At 42.9% G+C, this 19,071-nt stretch overlaps 2 protein-coding genes across 2 annotated transcripts in view; one reads left to right on the top strand and one right to left on the bottom strand.

Moving 5' to 3' along the window:
* LOC134661543 (protein crumbs) overlaps positions 1–8,883 on the bottom strand; it is a 136,827-nt gene extending 127,944 nt beyond the window's left edge. The window contains exon 1 of the mRNA XM_063517675.1: positions 8,641–8,883. Within this exon, the coding sequence (XP_063373745.1) occupies positions 8,641–8,701 (61 nt within the window). The 5' untranslated portion in view covers positions 8,702–8,883. The remainder of the gene's footprint in view (positions 1–8,640) is intronic.
* Positions 8,884–15,873: 6,990 nt separating this feature from the next.
* On the top strand, positions 15,874–17,780 carry LOC134661774 (ubiquitin carboxyl-terminal hydrolase MINDY-3 homolog). The gene is made up of 2 exons (XM_063517960.1): positions 15,874–16,141; positions 16,274–17,780. Exon 2 carries the CDS (start codon positions 16,297–16,299, stop codon positions 17,692–17,694), a length of 1,398 nt encoding a protein of 465 aa, XP_063374030.1. The 5' UTR covers positions 15,874–16,141; positions 16,274–16,296; the 3' UTR covers positions 17,695–17,780.
* Positions 17,781–19,071: the final 1,291 nt, after the last annotated feature.

The following is a 19,071-nucleotide window of genomic DNA, read 5'->3' as shown; positions in this document are numbered from 1 at the left end:
AAATGACCACTCCTGTTGGCTCTTAACGCAAACGCGTACGTAACGTCATGCTATCGAATGAGATGTAGAGTACAGAACAAAGTGAGGGAGATCGAGTTAAAAACGTTACATTTTCATAAGAAAGTCGCTAAAACATACTGTTGTCATTATGACAAAACAAAGTATGAAATATGGTACTGAATTAAAGTCCTTGGCCGTATGTACAGTCACCTGCAATTATATGTTACTCTTCGAAGGCCGCAAAAATATGTGACACGATCATTTGTAGAGCCATAAGAGCGGGTCACATATTTTTGCGGCATCCGAAGAGTAACATATTATTGCAGGTGACTGTACATACCGGCTGTTATTAACCGGCCAACTTACAAGAGTGATGTAATCACGAGGGCGCATACGCATACAAGGCAAGTGCATTAATATGTATCCATTGTCGTTGAAGACAAAAGAGCGCGCGTCCGGTCCTCGCCGCGCCGTCAAAGTAAGGTCGCCAACACGATGACGGACAGGCAAATAAGAGACTGGGGGCCCGATTCGGATTTTGTAATAGACATCTATTAGATATCTTTTAGACATCGCCAAGATACGATAACGATATGTTTAAGATATAACCTGTCAAATTTGACATTTCCGCGATTCTGGAGATACTCTTGAACGATTTCCACAAGATATCACTTAGAGATCTAAATAACATCTAATAGATATCTAACACGATCTATCGTAAAAGTGACATTGGTTACCCGAATTGCGCTGCAAAAGAAAACTAGTTGAAATCTAAACTATAACGTATCTAGAATGGATATAGTACATACGTGTCGTCTCTTGTGAATATCTTGAAGTTCGAATATGGCAGTGGGGGTTTGAACCTTTTCGACTCCGTGTCAAACACAAAAGCTTGGCGTCACGCTGACGCCACGTCACGTCACCGAAGTGTCAAAACTAAAATTGAACTTTATGCATATGCACGTAGGTCTATGTTGCTCTGTGGTCTGTGTCCGATTAATCGGTCTTTGGCGTTGAACCTACGGTGCGGATATATCGATCATTGGCGTCCAAAAAGTTAAGATTATACATTGTATGGAGATGACAGCTGTTTCAGTACCAAGCTAATACATATATGAAGTATACTATAGAAATACCAAAATACGGTCCATTGCCACACATCTATGTTTGTTTAGCCTGTCCGCTTTTCTAAGATCAAGTACGTTATAAGTTAAGCCTATGTCGAATCTTAGAAAATCGTACAGGCTATAACCGAGGGTGTTACGCAGGAGCCAACGCCTCTTCCACCTTCCAGATGATAATGGGAAACGCGACGTTGTATAAATACAGTCTTTACTGATAATCTCGTCTCTGTCTACCACCAAAAGGGGTCTCTCAAATATTATTAACCTTTTGACAACCATGGCCACGTGTCGTGCAGTCAATTTCTGAAGTACAGTCGCCCCAGGAATTTGTCTTTATTTGTAAATTCAAGTAATAAAAAAATATATTTATTGTTTTTTTTTATTTATTAAGCCTATCCAAAAGTGACTTGAACTGCCATAGGGATCAACATGCGACGCGTCAGGTATAGGACCTCCGGTTAGAAATCTGTAAATACTAATATTTAATGGTTTCCAAGAACAAACGAAACGAAGCAACACACCTATCTAGAGCCCCCAATCTGAGCAAGGTACCATATTAAACTTTTATTTCAAAAAGGACGTTAATCCTAAACCACCACTGCCAATTTAACCTTTAATTCCAGCACCATAAAATCCACTTCTTAATCACACCATTTATGCCAACAACAGCAACATCTATGCCCTTTCAAGTTCAAAATTCGACCTTAAGTTGACAAGGACAAAGTTGAGTTTGCAAGGGCTGCGTCGCAAGCGCAGGTGGAGGCGGTAGTGCGTGACGGACCGTGCGCCGAGGCAGTGTTGTGGAAATGTGACAGTTACAAGTCAGAACCTTACAACTGTCAATGCGAAATCTTAAAAAGAAGTTAAGCAAAGAGGTTAGAGTTTGCCCAGTAGATAAGAACCACGAACATGTCTAATTTTCATTTAATACTTAATAGTACATAATAGCGTCAACCTACATAGTTGCATAGTGATGCATACGGTCAGCAGCAGAAGTTGCTAAGCGGGCGAGGTGTTCAAAATTACGTTGACACGCTCTTATACTCTTAACAACAAAGTCGCGTCAAGATCATTTTGAACACCTGGCCCGCTTAGCAACTTCTGCTGCTGTATGCAGTTGCACTATGCAGTATGATCACTACATAGTATAAAACAAAATCGCTACCCGCTGTCTGTCTGTCAGTCTGTATGCTTAGATCTTTAAAACTACGCAACGGATTTTGATGCGGTTTGTTTTAATATATAGAGTTACTCAAGAGGAAGGTTTATGTATAATTTGATAACCCGTGCGAAGCCGGGTCGGGTCGCTAGTTTTACTATAAAATAGCTAGTAATATAGCCGAGGGATGTGATATGATATGATATGACAAGCAAAATTTTACCAACCGCGCCTCGTAGTGCAAGATAACCCTTTTCCGGCCGCACCAATCTACAAGGTTTAATACACAAAAATCCAAAAAATATATCTCACTAATCCAGCTTTAATGATCACATTTCCCAAAAGTCCAATCTAATTTGATTCTTAAATCGGAATGCAAAAGTTGAAATTCTATTGGCGCGTCATCGTACTACTTATTCCTGAAAAAGGGTTAAGGTTGACTGACTTGGCGTTCCAATTCCAACTATAAAGATAGCCTTTTAAAAAGGAACTAGCGATGTGGAGAAATTAGCATTATATTGCTCTGCTAGTACCTACATTGCGTGTGGAATCATGGAATGTGGAAGCACGTATTTCAATAAAACCAATATCGGTTGCAAGGCGCAAGTGTAGCCGCCATTGGTAATAGCCAAGTTACAGACGGGCGGAACACAAGAAAAACGCGTCTTTCTGTCTCCTGTCTCTGTCTCGCCGCGAACTGTCGCTTATATGTTGCCTATCGTCAAGTGACGGTCGGTCGCGGTCTTCTGTCTAGGTCGCTCGTATCTGTCGCAGCCCGAACCTCCACCAAAAGCTGGAAACAAATTATCGGACGCGGCTCACAGCCGCGACTTATAGGTATCTAGATAATGAATATACACTGAACTGTGCAAACTATCGGAGGTAAGCCGTGGACGTAACCTTGAGCCTTCGGACATCCGACAGAAATCTGGCGCGCTGGATGTTCCTGACTGTGCACACTTTTAGGTCGCGCGCGTCAGCCGCGTCCGTCAGCCGCGTCCGATAATTTGTTTCCAGCTAAGTCAACTCTACGGCTGCTGCTCGACGCAACGTTGGCGCAACGACGACGCCAATATGGGGGCGAGAACATCCACCATATTCTTGTATTGTGGGTCTTAGGGCCACCTCACACTAGGGTCATTTAAGCGTCGGCGTCTACTCAGCTCTATGGAAAATCTCAGAGAGTTGGGCCCCTAACAATTTGAGAAGAACTCAAGTTTCCACTTCATTATTTGAGTCTGAATTAGTCGAGTTTTAAAGCAGAGGGCTGAAATGACTCTTAAACCAACACTAGCAGAACGTACGGCCAGGATAAAGCTGGAAACAAATTATCGGACGCGGCTGACGGACGCGGCTCACAGCCGCGACTTATACGTATCTAGAACTAGATAATGAATATACACTGAACTGTGCAAACTATCGGAGGTAAGCCGTGGACGTAACCTTGAGCCTTCGGACGTCCGACAGAAATCTGGCGCGCTGGATGTTCCTGACTGTGCACACTTTTATGTCGCGCGCGTCAGCCGCGTCCGTCAGTCGCGTCCGATAATTTGTTTCCAGCTTAAATGTAATAATAACCTATCAAACCTACGTAATATATCTTGGCGTATGGATCTGACGACTCCATCGCCCGCGGGTTTTACCAGTGTAATTCAACGCAGGACAGCTTGTGGCGAGGTTGGTTAGCAGTTAGCAACGGCCCCACGTATTACCCGAGTGCTCCTGGGGTACCGGCCCTCTGCCTCTGGCTTGCCTTAGCTGGCCGACCAGTGCAGCCGCGAGAGCTGCGTTATCAAGGGTATATTATGTGGAAACATAACTGGCGACTTGGCAATATGTTTAAAAGTCCAGCACAACTTTCTACCCTGACATGTACTTAGAACGGGGCCACACTACGAGTTGAAGTTGAAAGCGAGGCGAGTGCGCAACGATATCGCTGATTTCGTTGCGTACTGTCATACTGGAATGGGAGCGATGTCGTTGCGTGCTCGCGGCGATATCGTTGAGCGCTCGCGGCGAACTAGTGCAAATTTTTGTAGACACGAATTAGCCAAATTAAGTAGCTGGCTATGTACGAGGGGCGTTCAATAAAAAGTGAGAATGAGTATGTTATATACAACTTTTATTAAATGTTATTTTATTTTTCGACATAGTCACCTTTTAGCATAATACACTTAGTATATCTTTTTTCTAAACTTAATATTCCATTTCTAAAAAAGGTTTTATCTTGAGTACTTAAAAAATCTTGTACTGCAGCGACTACCGCGTCGTCGTCTTCAAATTTCTTGCCTCTTAGGTATTTCTTCAATCTCGGAAATAGGTAGAAATCACTAGGGGCGAGGTCTGGTGAATACGGAGGATGCTTAAGGATATCGAACCCAGCATCACGTATTGCAGCCATTGCAACGGCGGACTTGTGTGCCGGTGCATTGTCCTGATGGAACAACACAATTTTCGATAGTTTACCTCGCCGTTTTTCACGGATCTCATTGCGCCATGTTGCTATTTGTTTGGCATATAAAGAGCCCGTAATAGTGGCTCCATGCTCGAGATACTCAATCACTACGACCCCTTTACCATCCCAAAAAACAGAGCCCATGACCTTATCGGCAGATGGGCCCACCTTGAATTTCTTCGGAGTTGGAGATGATGGCCTTTTCCATGTCATAGACTGCAGTTTCGTTTCAGGGTCGTAATGATGGAGCCATGTTTCGTCCATTGTTATAAATCGCGCCAAAAAAAGTTCCCGGTCTTGCTGTATCAGGTCCAAAGCTTCTTGACAAATCTCGACTCTAGTTTGTTTTTGCGTGTCAGTAAGCATTCTGGGTACCCAACGCGCTGATACCTTTTTCATACCCAAGTGTTCATGTAAAATATTATGCACGCTCCCCGTTGAAATCTTTACATTTTCAGCAATAAAACGAACCGTGACACGACGATCCGCCAAAACTAAGTTTTCGACTTTTTTCACAATTTCTTCAGTTACTGCTGTAGTAGGGCGTCCGGAGCGGGGGTCATCCATGGTCGATGTTCTTCCACGTCTAAATTCGGCGCACCAACGTGTAACTGTCAAATACGGAGGAGCATTAGACCTTAAAGTGTCCCGTAAATCTAAATTGACTTGGTCCGTAGAAAAATTTTTCAAACACAAGTATTTAATAACGGCGCGCAGTTCAATTTTCTCCATTTTCGCTAACGTACTCAACAGCATCGCAAAGAAATCGCCGTATTTTTTTTTTAAAACAAAAAACAGTTAGTTTTTTTTTCATGGCAATCAGCTAGGTAGATTAGCTTTACCGGCCAGTATTTACTTTCCTAATATTTAAAGAGTTTGCATCTCATTCTCATTATATATTGAACGCCCCTCGTATTACACCGCAAATATTGCAACATCTGGGGGACACGAGTGTCCCGCGAAGTCGAATTAAAAAAAACCGGCCAAGTGCGAGTCGGACTCGCGCACGGAGGGTTCCGCACCATCAACAAAAAAACAAGCAAAAAAACGGTCACCCATCCAAGTACTGACCCCGCCCGACGTTGCTTAACTTAGGTCAAAAATCACGTTTGTTGTATGGGAGCCCCACTCAGTTTTTAGTATTTGTTGTTATAGCGGCAACAGAAATACATCATCTGTGAAAATTTCAACTGTCTAGCTATCACGGTTCGTGAGATATAGCCTGGTGACAGACGGACGGACGGACGGACGGACAGCGGAGTCTTAGTAATAGGGTCCCGTTTTTACCCTTTGGGTACGGAACCCTAAAAAGGGAATTTTTATGGTCCTACTTTTTGAGATAATTTCCAAACAAAACGCTTTGTAACCTGTATGGCTACCATCAGTTTGGCACTGACATAAACGCCGTCGAGAACGTAATTTACTTTCTATACATCTCGCTCGTTACGCGCATATTAGTGCAAACGAGATGTATAGAAAGTAAATTACGTTCTCGATAGCGTAAATGTCAGTTTTGACACTGTCAAAATGACTCATGGTACGGGCTCTGAGCTATAACCGCGAAAATCGAAGTTCGCAAGTTGCGGGCATTTTTCTCTGTCACTCTAATTATGCCTTCATATCATTGGAGTAAAAGAGAAAGATCCCCGAAATTTGGGAATTTAGGTTTTCGCAATAGCCCCTCTACCCTCGAGCCCTCAGGTGCCGCAGGAGTCGCAGGACCGCGAAAATAGGCAGTCGAAAATTCTTTATTTGGCTCTATGCTCGAATGTGCAAGATCGATAGAGAGGCAGATAACGAATTTTTGGTTTTCGTTTCTCGCGGTAGGCCCTTCTGGTTACCCTATAACTTACGGGGCCTAAAGGCGCCATCTATAGTGTGTCAAAGGTCTGTTTGATTTCAAACATAGACAGAGAGAATCATACTATCTACCACTCAAAAGCACTAGCACTCAAAAGAAAAGGATGAGTATAGTTTTTTTTGTTCCTATTTACTGACAAGATTTGGTTGACCCAGTATACTTCGCTAACTTTGCTGCCACAATACTTTGCACTACTTAACACATCTCAGTTATTTATTTTTCGTATGATATATTATTATGTTATTTATAAAACCCAGTCCTAGGTATAATCCTTGCTTAACGCATTTTATCTAAAAACATAAATCGTGAAAGGTGAGTCACCTAACAGTAAATGAAATAGCCATGCATAGCGATGCATGGCACTTTAATGTAAAATATCTGGGAGACCGAGCTTTGCCCGGAAAACATATAAAATCTCAAAAATTTGCGTTAGCCCAGAGACAAAACCTAGCTAGATCGATTTTTCGCCCCCGAAAACCCCTATATACCAAATTTCATCGAAATCGTTAGAGCCGTTTCCGAGATCCCCGATATATATATATATATATATATATATAGATGTATATATATTAATAAATAAATAAATATGCAAGAATTGCTCGTTTAAAGGTATTAGATAGATAGATACATTGCCTCGTGGTATTTAAAAAGTAATTATATAGACAATCTGCTGTAGATTAACCATGAATGGTGAGAATGACTCAAGGCATAAAATGTAAATGTAAAGTGAAACTAAGATTTTTACGTTATTGCAAAATAGTTATATTCGATACAAGTGCGAAAAAGAGGAAATTCGAAACGAGTGGCGATAATTTAAAACACGACCGAAGGGAGTGTTTTAAATCGACACGAGTTGCGAATTACCTATTCGCACGTGTATCGAACAACGTTTTACAGTACATATGGCACTTTAAAGTTTCGACATCGCACGAAAAGTGCTATTACGCACTAGTGCGGAAAAGTAGCCCCATATGTACTGTAATAGTTATTTTCGATACAAGTGCGAAAAAGAGGAAATTCGAAACGAGTGGCGATAAATTAAAACACGACCGAAGGGAGTGTTTTAAATCGACACGAGTTGCGAATTACCTATTCGCACGTGTATCGAACAACGTTTTACAGTACATATGGCACTTTAAAGTTTCGACATACGCACGAAAAGTGCTATTTTACGCACTAGTGCGGAAAAGTAGCCCCATATGTACTGTAAAAGTGTTTTACTCATTTACTACTCCCTTCGGTCGTGTTTTAATTTATCGCCACTCGTTTCGAATTTCCTCTTTTTCGCACTTGTATCGAAAATAACTATTTTAAGGTCATAGTTTTATAATTCGTACAATTTATACCTAAGCTAATAGCTGTTCCGTGCCCGTGGGTTTGCTTGCGTTAGTTCGTTATGTATACCCAATTTCATCAATATTGGTTCAGTAAGCTAATTTAAAGCCGTGAAAAAGACAACAGACAAACATCGCATAATAATGTGAGTATGGATTTTTAACTACATGTACTATGTTTGTACTAAAATTACCATAGCAACATGTGCGGATAGCCTAAACCATGCCTAAACAAAGCCTGGCGATATACGCAATTACTGCTCTTTCCAAATAATGTTTTCACAGTAGAGAGAGGACGACATGGTCGTGAGAACACAGCGGTAGGCTGCCACTTTATAAAATGCACATTGTATTCAACAATAAAAAACTTTTTAACACTCGCTTGTTATCTCTTTCGCGCAAGCACACATCGCCACAGGTGCGCGAGAAACCAAAACACTGTCGAAATGTTAACTTTTTGTAACACAAAAAAGGGTCTTTTAAAGTGGAACCAAATGTACTTAAGATTATTTAAATCTAAAGTGTTTACTAATAACCACTTGAAACATTCGCACAGCGTGTAAAAGTTTTCAAACATAAATAACTTGGTGAAATCGTAAGCGGTGCTTTTCACGCCGTTTGCCAACTGAAACTTTCTTTCGGCACTTTTATGTTTAAATTTCATACTTATAACAAAGAATGCAATGCAATGGCGCTATGTAACGTACCTGCGAGGCTGCCGAGCAGGCTGCGGCCGCGCCGCCTACCAACTCCAGAGTCCAACTTCATCGTAAATAACAAACAAAACAGAAAGTAACTTAAACACTACGCCAATTCGGACACATCTGATTCACTAATACATATTGAAGTTCACAAACACAACTCAACTTTTACTTGGTAACACGAAAAAGTACGTGAACCACAAATATTTTCTAAGTTTTGTCCGGCGACGCTACGTCATCCTCCGACGTTCATTGTGGACTGTCGGCGCTCGGCGGATACTCTATAGTCTACTCGGTCGGTAGAAGCGGAGCGGAGCGCAGTGTTGCCAACTTGGCATAATGGATGCCAGATCTGGCACTTTTTTACACTCTTTGGCATCCAAATTATCCATTTAGCATCTAGCATAATTTTTAGCATAATTAGTGAATTGTGTCCCTAAGCCAAGTTTGAAACCTACTTGGCAGTGTAATTCATGGCACACCCGTCAAAGGAAATTTTATACATACGACGAATCTTATAACAGACTACCGCACCGCAGTTATTTAAAATCACATGACATTTCTTCTAAGGTCAGTACGTCTGTAGTAGAGGCCTATTATAGGAATTATGACGAGTGTGTTATCTATGGTATTTGGTATAGTCATAGTTGTCATAAACTTAGTTTACAAACAAAATCTGTTACTTTTGCACGGCCGGTGTGTTATTATTTTTGTCGGTAATAAATATATATACAATAAGTGGAAAAACAAAGACAATAATGCAATGGCGCCAACAAATTATAAGCAAATGTACCGCTCCGAGTGGGAAAGATTGCCTGAATTTAAAGATTGGATACAAGCACAGACAAGACATCCTCTAGACTGAGCACAGGGCCGGATCTAGGGTAGAGCGAGTGGAGCGGCCGCTCTAGGCGCCGGATGGCAAGGGGGGCGACAAAATGGCAAATGAGAAAAAAGAAAGTTTTAAAGGGGAGGGGGGGGGGGTGGAAATTTCGCTCTACCCTGATCAAGGGGTCGGGCCGGCACTGACTGAGCATAGTAACGCTACCTCCTCTGCCACAAATATACGGTAGTTTTACTCCACCTTCGAGTCAAAGTGTCTTTGTGTGATGTCCGTGTCTTTGAACGGACCAATCACGAAACGGGACTCGCTCACCTCGTCCTCCGCACCCCAGTATTTTTGGCAGCATCGGTTTCATGAAATAATTGCTCTAAACTCCGTGTAGAGGATTCCTAGTCTATGGCTTGACCAAGTATAGCTAACCAAGTCAGTGCAAAGTTAGCTTGGTCTGACTCTAAAAATTTCAGAAACAGCATTGTTTGATTTATGTGGAAGACACTCATTTTTATACTTGGTCAACCAGATCTTGTCAATAGAAAAAGGCGGTAAATTTGAAAAATGTAGGCGCGAAGAGATATCGTCCCATAGAAAATTTGAATTTCGCGCCTTTTTCTACTGACAAGATTTGGTTGACCATCTATAGTTACCTATATATTGTTTAGCATTTTTTTAAGCACTTTTCCAAATTATTTAGCATAATTCTGGCATAATCTAGACATGTCTGGCACTTTTTCAAATTCCGAGTTGGCAACGCTGGCGGAGCGAACTCGAACAGTCGATTTACACTCGGTTTACCCCCGGTTTAAACTCTCGCGCGAGCCACGAGACGAGCCGCGAGCCGCGCCACGAGACGAGAGTGTAAGCGGTGGGCTCGCGGCTCGTCTCGTGGCTCGCAAGCTCGTCGAGCTAATATAATTTAAACACTAACGACACGGCATAAGGTTTATAACCGAATGATAAGCCGAACGCGAGTGTAAACGGTGGACTCGCGTCTCGTGGCGCGGCTCGCGGCTCGTCTCGTGGCTCGCGCGAGAGTTTAAACCGGGGGGAAAAGTTTGTTCGAGATCGAGACGCGTGACGTGGGTGGTGGGTAGATGGTAGATTATGCACACCTACTGCAACCTGTTTTCTACCAATTTTGGTAGAATTAAGTAACACGAGCGATATTTAAATTTTATTAACACTACAACAGGTTTATCAATAAGGGTGCTAACCTTAGTTATCTCATCTGTTAACATTCACATTATAATTATAGTCATCCCTCGGCCACACACGCAGCAGGTGTATGCTCCCCCAGCCCAGGTGGGCGGGGGTTGGAGGCTTGCTCGTGGCGCCTCATGCGTTTTATTCAACTGCTTATAATCTTGTAAATTATACATAAAATAATTTATGCGTTCTTAATTAGGTAATCATTTAGAGAACCATTAGAATTGTACACACAAGTTAACAGTATTACACCATTTAAGCACTTATGTGGTAAGTGTTGTATATGTAGGGTAAAGCCCTTGCTACACGGTCGCCGACAAGCCTTCTAACCGTCTGTCCTTGGTCTGACCTTGGTCAGTTTTGGTCAAATTTTGTTGGAAACAACTGTCTACACGGTCCGTCCAGACCAAGGCCACGCGGTCTGAGGGGCTTGTCGGCGACCGTGTAGCAAGGGCTTAACTTAATAATAACCTATATGTGGGTAGCTAGGTATACTTTGTCTCAGAGTAAATGGTGCGCGTTCAATACGTCTTTTATTTGTCAGTGGCGAACGAGGTAAAAATAATTCGGAAAAGACAGTGTAATTGTGATTCAACAAGTTTAAAACAATGTCAGTGGGAAAGTTGCGTGAATTTGATATGAAAAGTGGCAATTGGACTGCGTATTGCGAGCGAGTGGAGATGTACTTCCTTGCGAACAAGGTGGAAGATACCGTTAAGTTAGCCACGTTGATTGCGGTCATGGGAGAGGAGGCCTACGAGTTATTATCAACCTTAGCGAGTCCTAAGAAGCCCTCGGAATTAACTTACGCGGCTGCCGTCGACTTACTTAAAAAAACATCTGCAACCTAAACCTTCTATTTTGGCCGAACGATATAAATTTCGGCAGCGACGGCAAATGGAGGGCGAACTAGTAGCGGATTACGTGGCAGAACTTAAAAAGTTATCTTTACATTGTGACTTTAAAACGACTTTAGAAGACAATTTACGTGACCAGCTAGTGTGCGGCATAAGAAGTGAAAATACGCGGCAACGACTTTTCGCGGAGGACGATAAATTAACCTAAGGCAAGGCGGTGACACTAGCGTGCACTTTGGAGGCGGCCGAACGGGATTCCAGTGCAGTGGACCCACACCCGACCACCCCTGTCGATGTGAACAAAATAAACATAATGTTTAAATGCATGGCTTGTGGTGATACTCAACATAAAACGGAAAACTGTAAATTCCGCAACTATGATTGTAGTTTCTGTAAAAGGGTCGGTCACTTGCGGAGGATGTGTCCTGAAAATCATGTTACGGGTCAAGAGCCGAGTCTGAGACGACGAAATGAAATGGGGGAGGATCCCATGCGCGCGTCACGCGGAGCGAGCGTGAGCGGCGGCGGGCGGCGCGGGCGCGGCGGCCGCGGACGAGGCGGCACGCGCGGGCGCAGGGTTACTGGTGCCTACTGGATGCAGGAGCCAGTCGACGAGACGACCACTTCGGAGCAGTCGGGCGTGACTGTTGCTGATAGTGATGATGATGGTGATTACGATGATGAAGAACCTACGTACTAGATGTCCTTGGCAGACTATAAACCGGTGTGTTCAGTGCACATGCTCGGAACACGTGACAGGCGCCCGCGACCCAGTTTAGTTTGGCGATGCGGCCGTCCGCACTACTCCGCACAAATCAGTGTACTTTTCGGATTCTTAACGATCGGGTGCATTCAAAACAAATAACTATTTTATTAACATTTATTTAACATTCATATTAACATTTTAGAGTTAACTTATGTAACATTGTAAAACAATAAACATTTTTATTACTGAATCGCGATTAGAAAGGGATTGAGATAGCTGTCAATCCATATTGATTTTGACGTAAGTGTATGGAAATCTGTTATTTCTAATCCCTTTCTGATCGCGATTCAGTAATACTGAGACTCTCCGGTCTTTCAACAACCACCGCAAGCTACCATCCTCAACATTTGGTCCTTCGAGAAAAGTACTTCGCGCGCGTCAGTAGTTGGACCATCGGGCTACGTATACGCGAGTGAAGTGTAAAGAACTAGCAGAACATTTGAGTGGTGCAGTTTGCAGTGGAAGCAGCAACAGCAGAGGAAGCCGAAGTGCAGCAGTAGCATTCGGCCAGGTGACACAAACGACAGGAGATATTCAAGTAAGATCTTTCCATATTTAATCTTTGGGAGCTATTACTGAGGAAACATGACGGACGTGAACAATCAGTTCGTTTTAGCAGAGGAAATAAAGTCTGTTTTAACCAATTTTAAGAAGGATGGAGCGGAAAGGAAAAGCAACGCGGAGTATGTTAGGCGGAAATTAAAAAAGTTGGAAGAATTATGGAAAGAATTTCAATTTAACCACGACCGGGTGTACACGGAGACACCAAGGACGGATCCTTATTTTACGGAACAACTTTACGAAACAACGGAAGAGGTATATAAGGAGTGTAAGCAAGAACTTGATGAATGAAGAGTTGTGGAAGAACAAGACCCCTACTACGGTAAGGGGAGAGCAAACGAAGGAGGTAACGGGACCAGCGGGTACTAGTAAACAGTTGCTAGACTCGCGGAACAAAGATTTGTCTAAGAGACCCGTCGAACAGGAGTACAAGAGTCATGGGGTATACAGTCGGATAGATGAAACGCTACGAAAGCAGGAGGCGAACTTTCGGGCATTTCAAAGAACAGTGGCTAACATTGACATAGAAACGTTGACAGCGAAATGGGAGTATGAAGATGCTCTTAAAACATTAAACGCCAGGTGGGAAGCAATCGACACACTTCACTTAGAAATCGATAGTGAGCTAAACGGTGAAAACATAACATACGACGAGAGTTTTGCTTCCTACGAAAAACAATATAACAACTTAAAGAAAGCAATTAACACTAAGATGTGGTCAGTATCGCACAGGGAGAAGACGACACCTAAGCTGGAAATACCAATCTTCAGCGGAAATTATAATCAGTGGGTATCGTTTAAAGATTTATTTGTAGAGGCTATACATGCGAATCCCGCATTGTCCAATGCGCAAAAAATGCAATTTTTAAAGGCTAAGCTCAGAGGCGAGGCTGAAAGACTCATACAACATTTACCAATAACATCTGACAACTATATGACGTGCTGGGAGATACTCAATCATCGCTACGACAACAAGAGAATGATGTTTACTTTTACTTTTTGTATGTCACTTTTAGTACCGAATAGCCCCTTTCAGATGGAGGTTGATACGGGATCGGCTCTGTCTTGTATAAATGACGATACCTATAGGCGATGTTTTAATGATTTACGTATAAAACCTTGTCGCGTAAACGTTAGGTTTTATGACAAGTCTGTAGTAAAACTTCTGGGATATTTAGAGGTAAAAGTCAATCACAACAATATTACGAAAGTATTAGATCTGTATGTTTTAGACGGAGCTGATAGCGCTAATTTATTAGGTCGACAATGGCAATTCGAGCTAGATATTAGAGTCCCTAAAGTAAATTCAACGTCGGTATTGCATAATAAAGAAATGGACAAAAGTGTAATCATAAACGACCTTATTTCCAGGCATGAATCACTGTTCGATGGCACACTGGGCCGGTATAACGGCGGCTGAGCGTGCGCGAGGGCGCTGAGCCGATTTTCTGTCGCACGCGACCTTTGCCCTATGCAATGCGTGCGCGCGTCGACGCCGAGCTGGATGCCATGCTGCGCGCCGGCGTCATCGAGCCCGTGGACCGCTCCGACTGGGCCACTCCTCTGGTAATAGCGAGCAAAGCGGATGGCGATATACGTATATGTGCGGACTACAAGGTAACGCTTAACCGAGTTTTACATGTCGACAGATATCCGGTTCCAAAATTGGATGATTTGTTTAGTGGATTGAGTAATAATAAATATTTCACTAAACTAGATTTATCTCAGGCGTACAACCAGTTGGTTTTAGACGAAGATTCCCGTGCTTATACGGTTATTAACACCCATCGCGGACTTTTCAAATATAATCGCTTAGTTTTTGGATTGCACGGCGGTTGGTAAATTAGGTAATGGTGCTTCCGTGATTCCTACATTCCCGTATCAATCCCCGTACCGTCCCGTTTACATTTACATTACATTATTAAGATTTAATTAGAATAATTATATTTATTTAGTTTATTCCTTATGATAATAAATGACAAGTACATGCGTATGACATGATGCGTCAAACACTGAATGACTTCAAATCACTATCAAGTTCGTTCTTTTAGCATTAGAAACAACTTGCAAGAAGGTAAGCGATCTTGACATGTCTTTTAATGAAAAACGCTTTTTAAAAATCAAAAACTATTACTTATGAAAGCAGAAGAATATAAATGATCGTATTAGATTCATAATTGTTACATATTTGCCGTAACTTATTTTTTAAATGTGTTTTTCAATTAAAAGACACATCAAGATTGTTTACCTACCTTATTTCTAATGCTAAAAAAACGCACACTATAGCGAGGTTCTAATTTAGGTTCTAATAGTATGATTCTGATCACAGAAAACAGTACAATTTGATTCGACTCGATAAGTTTCTATTTAAGACCAAAATACATTATTAAAACGAGACACGACGCAACGCGACTCGTGTTGAGCCGTCCGTTCAACACGCGTCGCGTTAACTTAAAGCTTTTTACCAAATGATAGTAAATTTGCTACTGGCAACACAAAATATTTTTTTAATAACGAAACTTTACTAAGAAGGCTAACACATTGTGTATTATACAGCCATAGGCAAAGATAAAGATTGATTTAATTTTAACAAATATGTTATAGCTGGTCAACCAAATCTTGTCAGTAAAAAAAGGCGCGAAATTTAAATTTTCTATGGGACGTTATCCCTTTGCGCCTACATTTTTCAAATTTACTTTTCTTTTTAAATATAATACTTATACTTGGTCAACCAGATCTTGACAGTAGAAAAAGGCTGCAAATTTGAAAAATGTAGGCGCGACGGGATATCGTCCCATAGTAAATTTGAATTTCGCGCCTTTTTTACCGACAAGATTTGGCTATAACTACTGCTTAACGTAAGTGGAGCAATGCTTTCGTGAATTCATATTACTATTATTTTTATATATACATATGATTTAAAAGGTAAAGTACGTTTAATTAATCTATTTAGATAATTATATTACTTGTGAAAAGAGTGATTTTGTCCTCGTTATTCAGTTTTAAAACAACATTTCTGTGCTAATTGATGTTCACTTTGACAGTATAAACGGAACGTATCGAAAATGCGAAAACGAAACGCTATTGATATTTTTCTTAAAAAATGGCAGCCTTTATGTCGTAAGCTTTTCTTTTCTTTCTAGTAATGAAAAGTTTTTATTAACATTCTACAGACAGTTTATGATGCAAATAGAAGCAATTCAGATGAACAATCGGTTTTACAAGGAGGACATATAAATATTACTAATCGGAGTAACAATGAGCAGTATATATGTAGTGAGTATAATTACGTGGTTATGTTCTTTTCGCGACCATAGCCTTCGCTGGGTCGAGTCGGCCGAGGCGCCGGCGTGGGCTTGCGCTGCGGCGCAATTGAACCGCGACGTTTAACATTTATCGTGTTTTCAGGAGGCGTAGACATTACGGCATTTATGCAAATGTTGATCGGTTCCGCCGAAGAAAAGGCGAGTGGTTCCGTACGAGCTTTAGAAGAAAAAGTGGAGATGAGCGAAAGCGCCGGAGCTGGAGCGGGCAGCGAGCCGCGCGGGGGCTCCGCGGTCATGGAGCGCGAGCTGGAGAACACGCGGCGGCTGCTGTGGGGCGAGCAGGTCAAGGAGGAGGTGTTCCGGCGCTGGGCGCAGGGCTTCACGTTCAGCGCCGACGAGCCCAGCGCGCTCACGCAACAGGAGGGCGGGCCCTGCGCAGCCATCGCGCCTGTGCAGGGCTTCCTCCTCAAGATCCTCCTGTCAGAGACGCCCGGCCACAGCCTGCGTGACCTCACCTCGGAGAAGTGCAACTCGCTCCTCGTCCGAGCCGTGTGTACAATACTAAGCCAGTGTCTAGCGCCTAAGTATAATGTGGCGGTGTACCAACAAAAAAACGAAACGGAAGCTGAAACCAGCTCGGCCAGTGCCACCGAAGAGACGGAAACCTTGGACCAGTTTCATCGGAGGATCGAAATTCACTCCTTCCAAGGATTGTCAGAGGTAGAGGCGTTCTACACTAGAAACATTCGTGTGTTGAAGGACAAGTATGGAGTGCTGCTTCTGTTGTATAGTGTGATTCTCAGCAAGGGAGTAGGTGTTGTTGAAGCGGAGCTGTCAGAGTTGTCGGACCCCCTCATACACTCCACATATGGATATGGGTCACAGGGACTGATAAACTTGATGCTGACAGGGCGAGCCGTGGCTCATGTGTGGGACCATGACCAGGTGGTCGGGGGCCTTCGGCTGCGCGGCATTGAACGGCAAAACGATATCGGTTTTCTCACTATAATGGAGCACATGCAGTATTGCACTGTGGGGTCATTCTACAAGAATCCAAAGCATCCTGTGTGGGTGCTAGCGTCCGAGACGCACTTGACGGTGCTTTTCTCGTTCGAAAGGCGGTTGGCGGCGCCAGAGACGGCAGGAGAGTCCGCCGAGCGGATCTTCCGCTCCTTCGATCCAGAGGGTAATAATTTCATCCCATCGGCAGCATTGCAGGACGTGCTGTGCGCCGCCGAGCTCGTGTCAGAGCCAGAATACGTGGAGCTCATGCGGCGCAAGCTGGACGCGGAGAACCTGGGGATTATCCTGCTGAGCGCGTTCATGGAGGAGTTTTTCCCGTCGTGCGAGCGCGGCTGCCCTGACACGTTCACGCTGCATCACTACAATGGGCTAGCGCGGAGCAACCCGGCCGGGCGCGTAGTGTACCGCGCGGGGCGCGCGGCGCTGCTGGAGTGCCACATGCGCGCCGCCTCGGCCGACCCCATGCTCACCTGCCTGCAGACCAAGTGGCCCAGCATCGACCTGGTCTGGGACGAGGGCAGCTCGCCCTCCCTCAACTGAGCAGCTACATTCTAAAGGACTGTGTCGTGAGTGAACTGTGCAGACCATAATTTATTTGTAAAATATAATTTTACAAGCTTCCCTTCGTTCCAGCAGTTTTATTTTTACGCTGTGGTCACAGCTAGGAATTGACACCAGACATGACCTATTTACACGACGGTACGGTTCAGACAAATATTTTTTTAATAACACTGTTCCAGTTGTTGAAGGATTGTTGTCATGTTGTGCTGCGTATGATTTGTATCAGTTTGCTTATACCATAGTTTAGGGACACGCTCCTAATGATATACACCGTAATTATCTATAAATAAATTTAATTTAGCCCCGCATAGACTTAGGTTGTATATAAATGTAATAGTGACATAGTAATAATGGGACATGTTGAAATTTGATGATGATGACATTGGTGATGTGCTTCGTGATTGAGCGAATTCGACGGCGGGCAGCGGCTTGCACTGTAGCCAACTTGCGTCTTGTGTGATGCTTGTACTATTTGTGAAGAGTGGGAAATCGTTCAGAGATTGGTTGGGGTAGCCGCTGGCCGTCCGGCCTGTTTTGCTGTGCGAATTTCTGCTGCCTGCGACACGCGTTGCGAGGAACGAGTGTGAACTGTATTGATTGATATTTGAGATGCTCACAAGAGTCACAAGAGACATTTTTCTTTACTATCAGGGTTGGGCAGTATTTCAATTACATGTATTTGAAATACGTATTTGAAATACAAATTAGTATTTTGTATTTGTATTTCAAATACTACCTCAAAAGTATTTTGTATTTGGTATTTCAAATACTGCACTCACATGTATTTAGTATTTTGTATTTCAAATACTTCAAGCTTCAAAATACATTTCTATAAATACATTTTATTAAATTCTATAATCCTAAAATGTCTAATCTCTCGCACAAGCTGTGAGCCGACCGCGAACCTCCGATCCAGCCGAGATACAATTTTCATTGGCTGGATACTGGGTTTATATTAGGTCAACTTCTGCGTGGAACTTTTCGTTTAAATCTAGGGGATAGGGTCATTGCAGTAGTTTCCGTCCATGCACTAGTTTTCGACGACTTGACGGATTATCAAATATATATTTCATTTATAATTTACTACTTTTTGCGAAATCTTCATCTTCGTCGCGTTGTCCCGGCATTTTGCCACGGCTCATGGGAGCCTGGGGTCCGCTTGGAAACTAATCCCAGTAATTGGCGTTGGCACTAGTTTTTACGATAGCGACTGCCATCTGACCTTCCAACCCAGAGGGTAAACTAGGGCCGTAATTGGAATTAGTCCGGTTTCCTCACGATGTTTTCCTTCACCGAAAAGCGACTGGTAAATATCAAATGATATTTCGTACATAGTTCCGAAAAACTCATTGGTTC

This window comes from Cydia amplana, chromosome Z (assembly GCF_948474715.1).
Source record: "Cydia amplana chromosome Z, ilCydAmpl1.1, whole genome shotgun sequence".
In the NCBI taxonomy this organism is placed as follows: domain Eukaryota; kingdom Metazoa; phylum Arthropoda; class Insecta; order Lepidoptera; family Tortricidae; genus Cydia; species Cydia amplana.
The sequence above is the reverse complement of the archived record's forward strand: the minus strand, read 5'-3'. Positions and strand labels throughout refer to the sequence as shown.

What these genes read in the sequence shown, in the direction of transcription:
- LOC134661774 (XM_063517960.1), top strand. Translation starts at nt 16,297, where the DNA reads ATGCAAATGTTGATCGGTTCCGCCGAAGAAAAGGCGAGTGGTTCCGTA.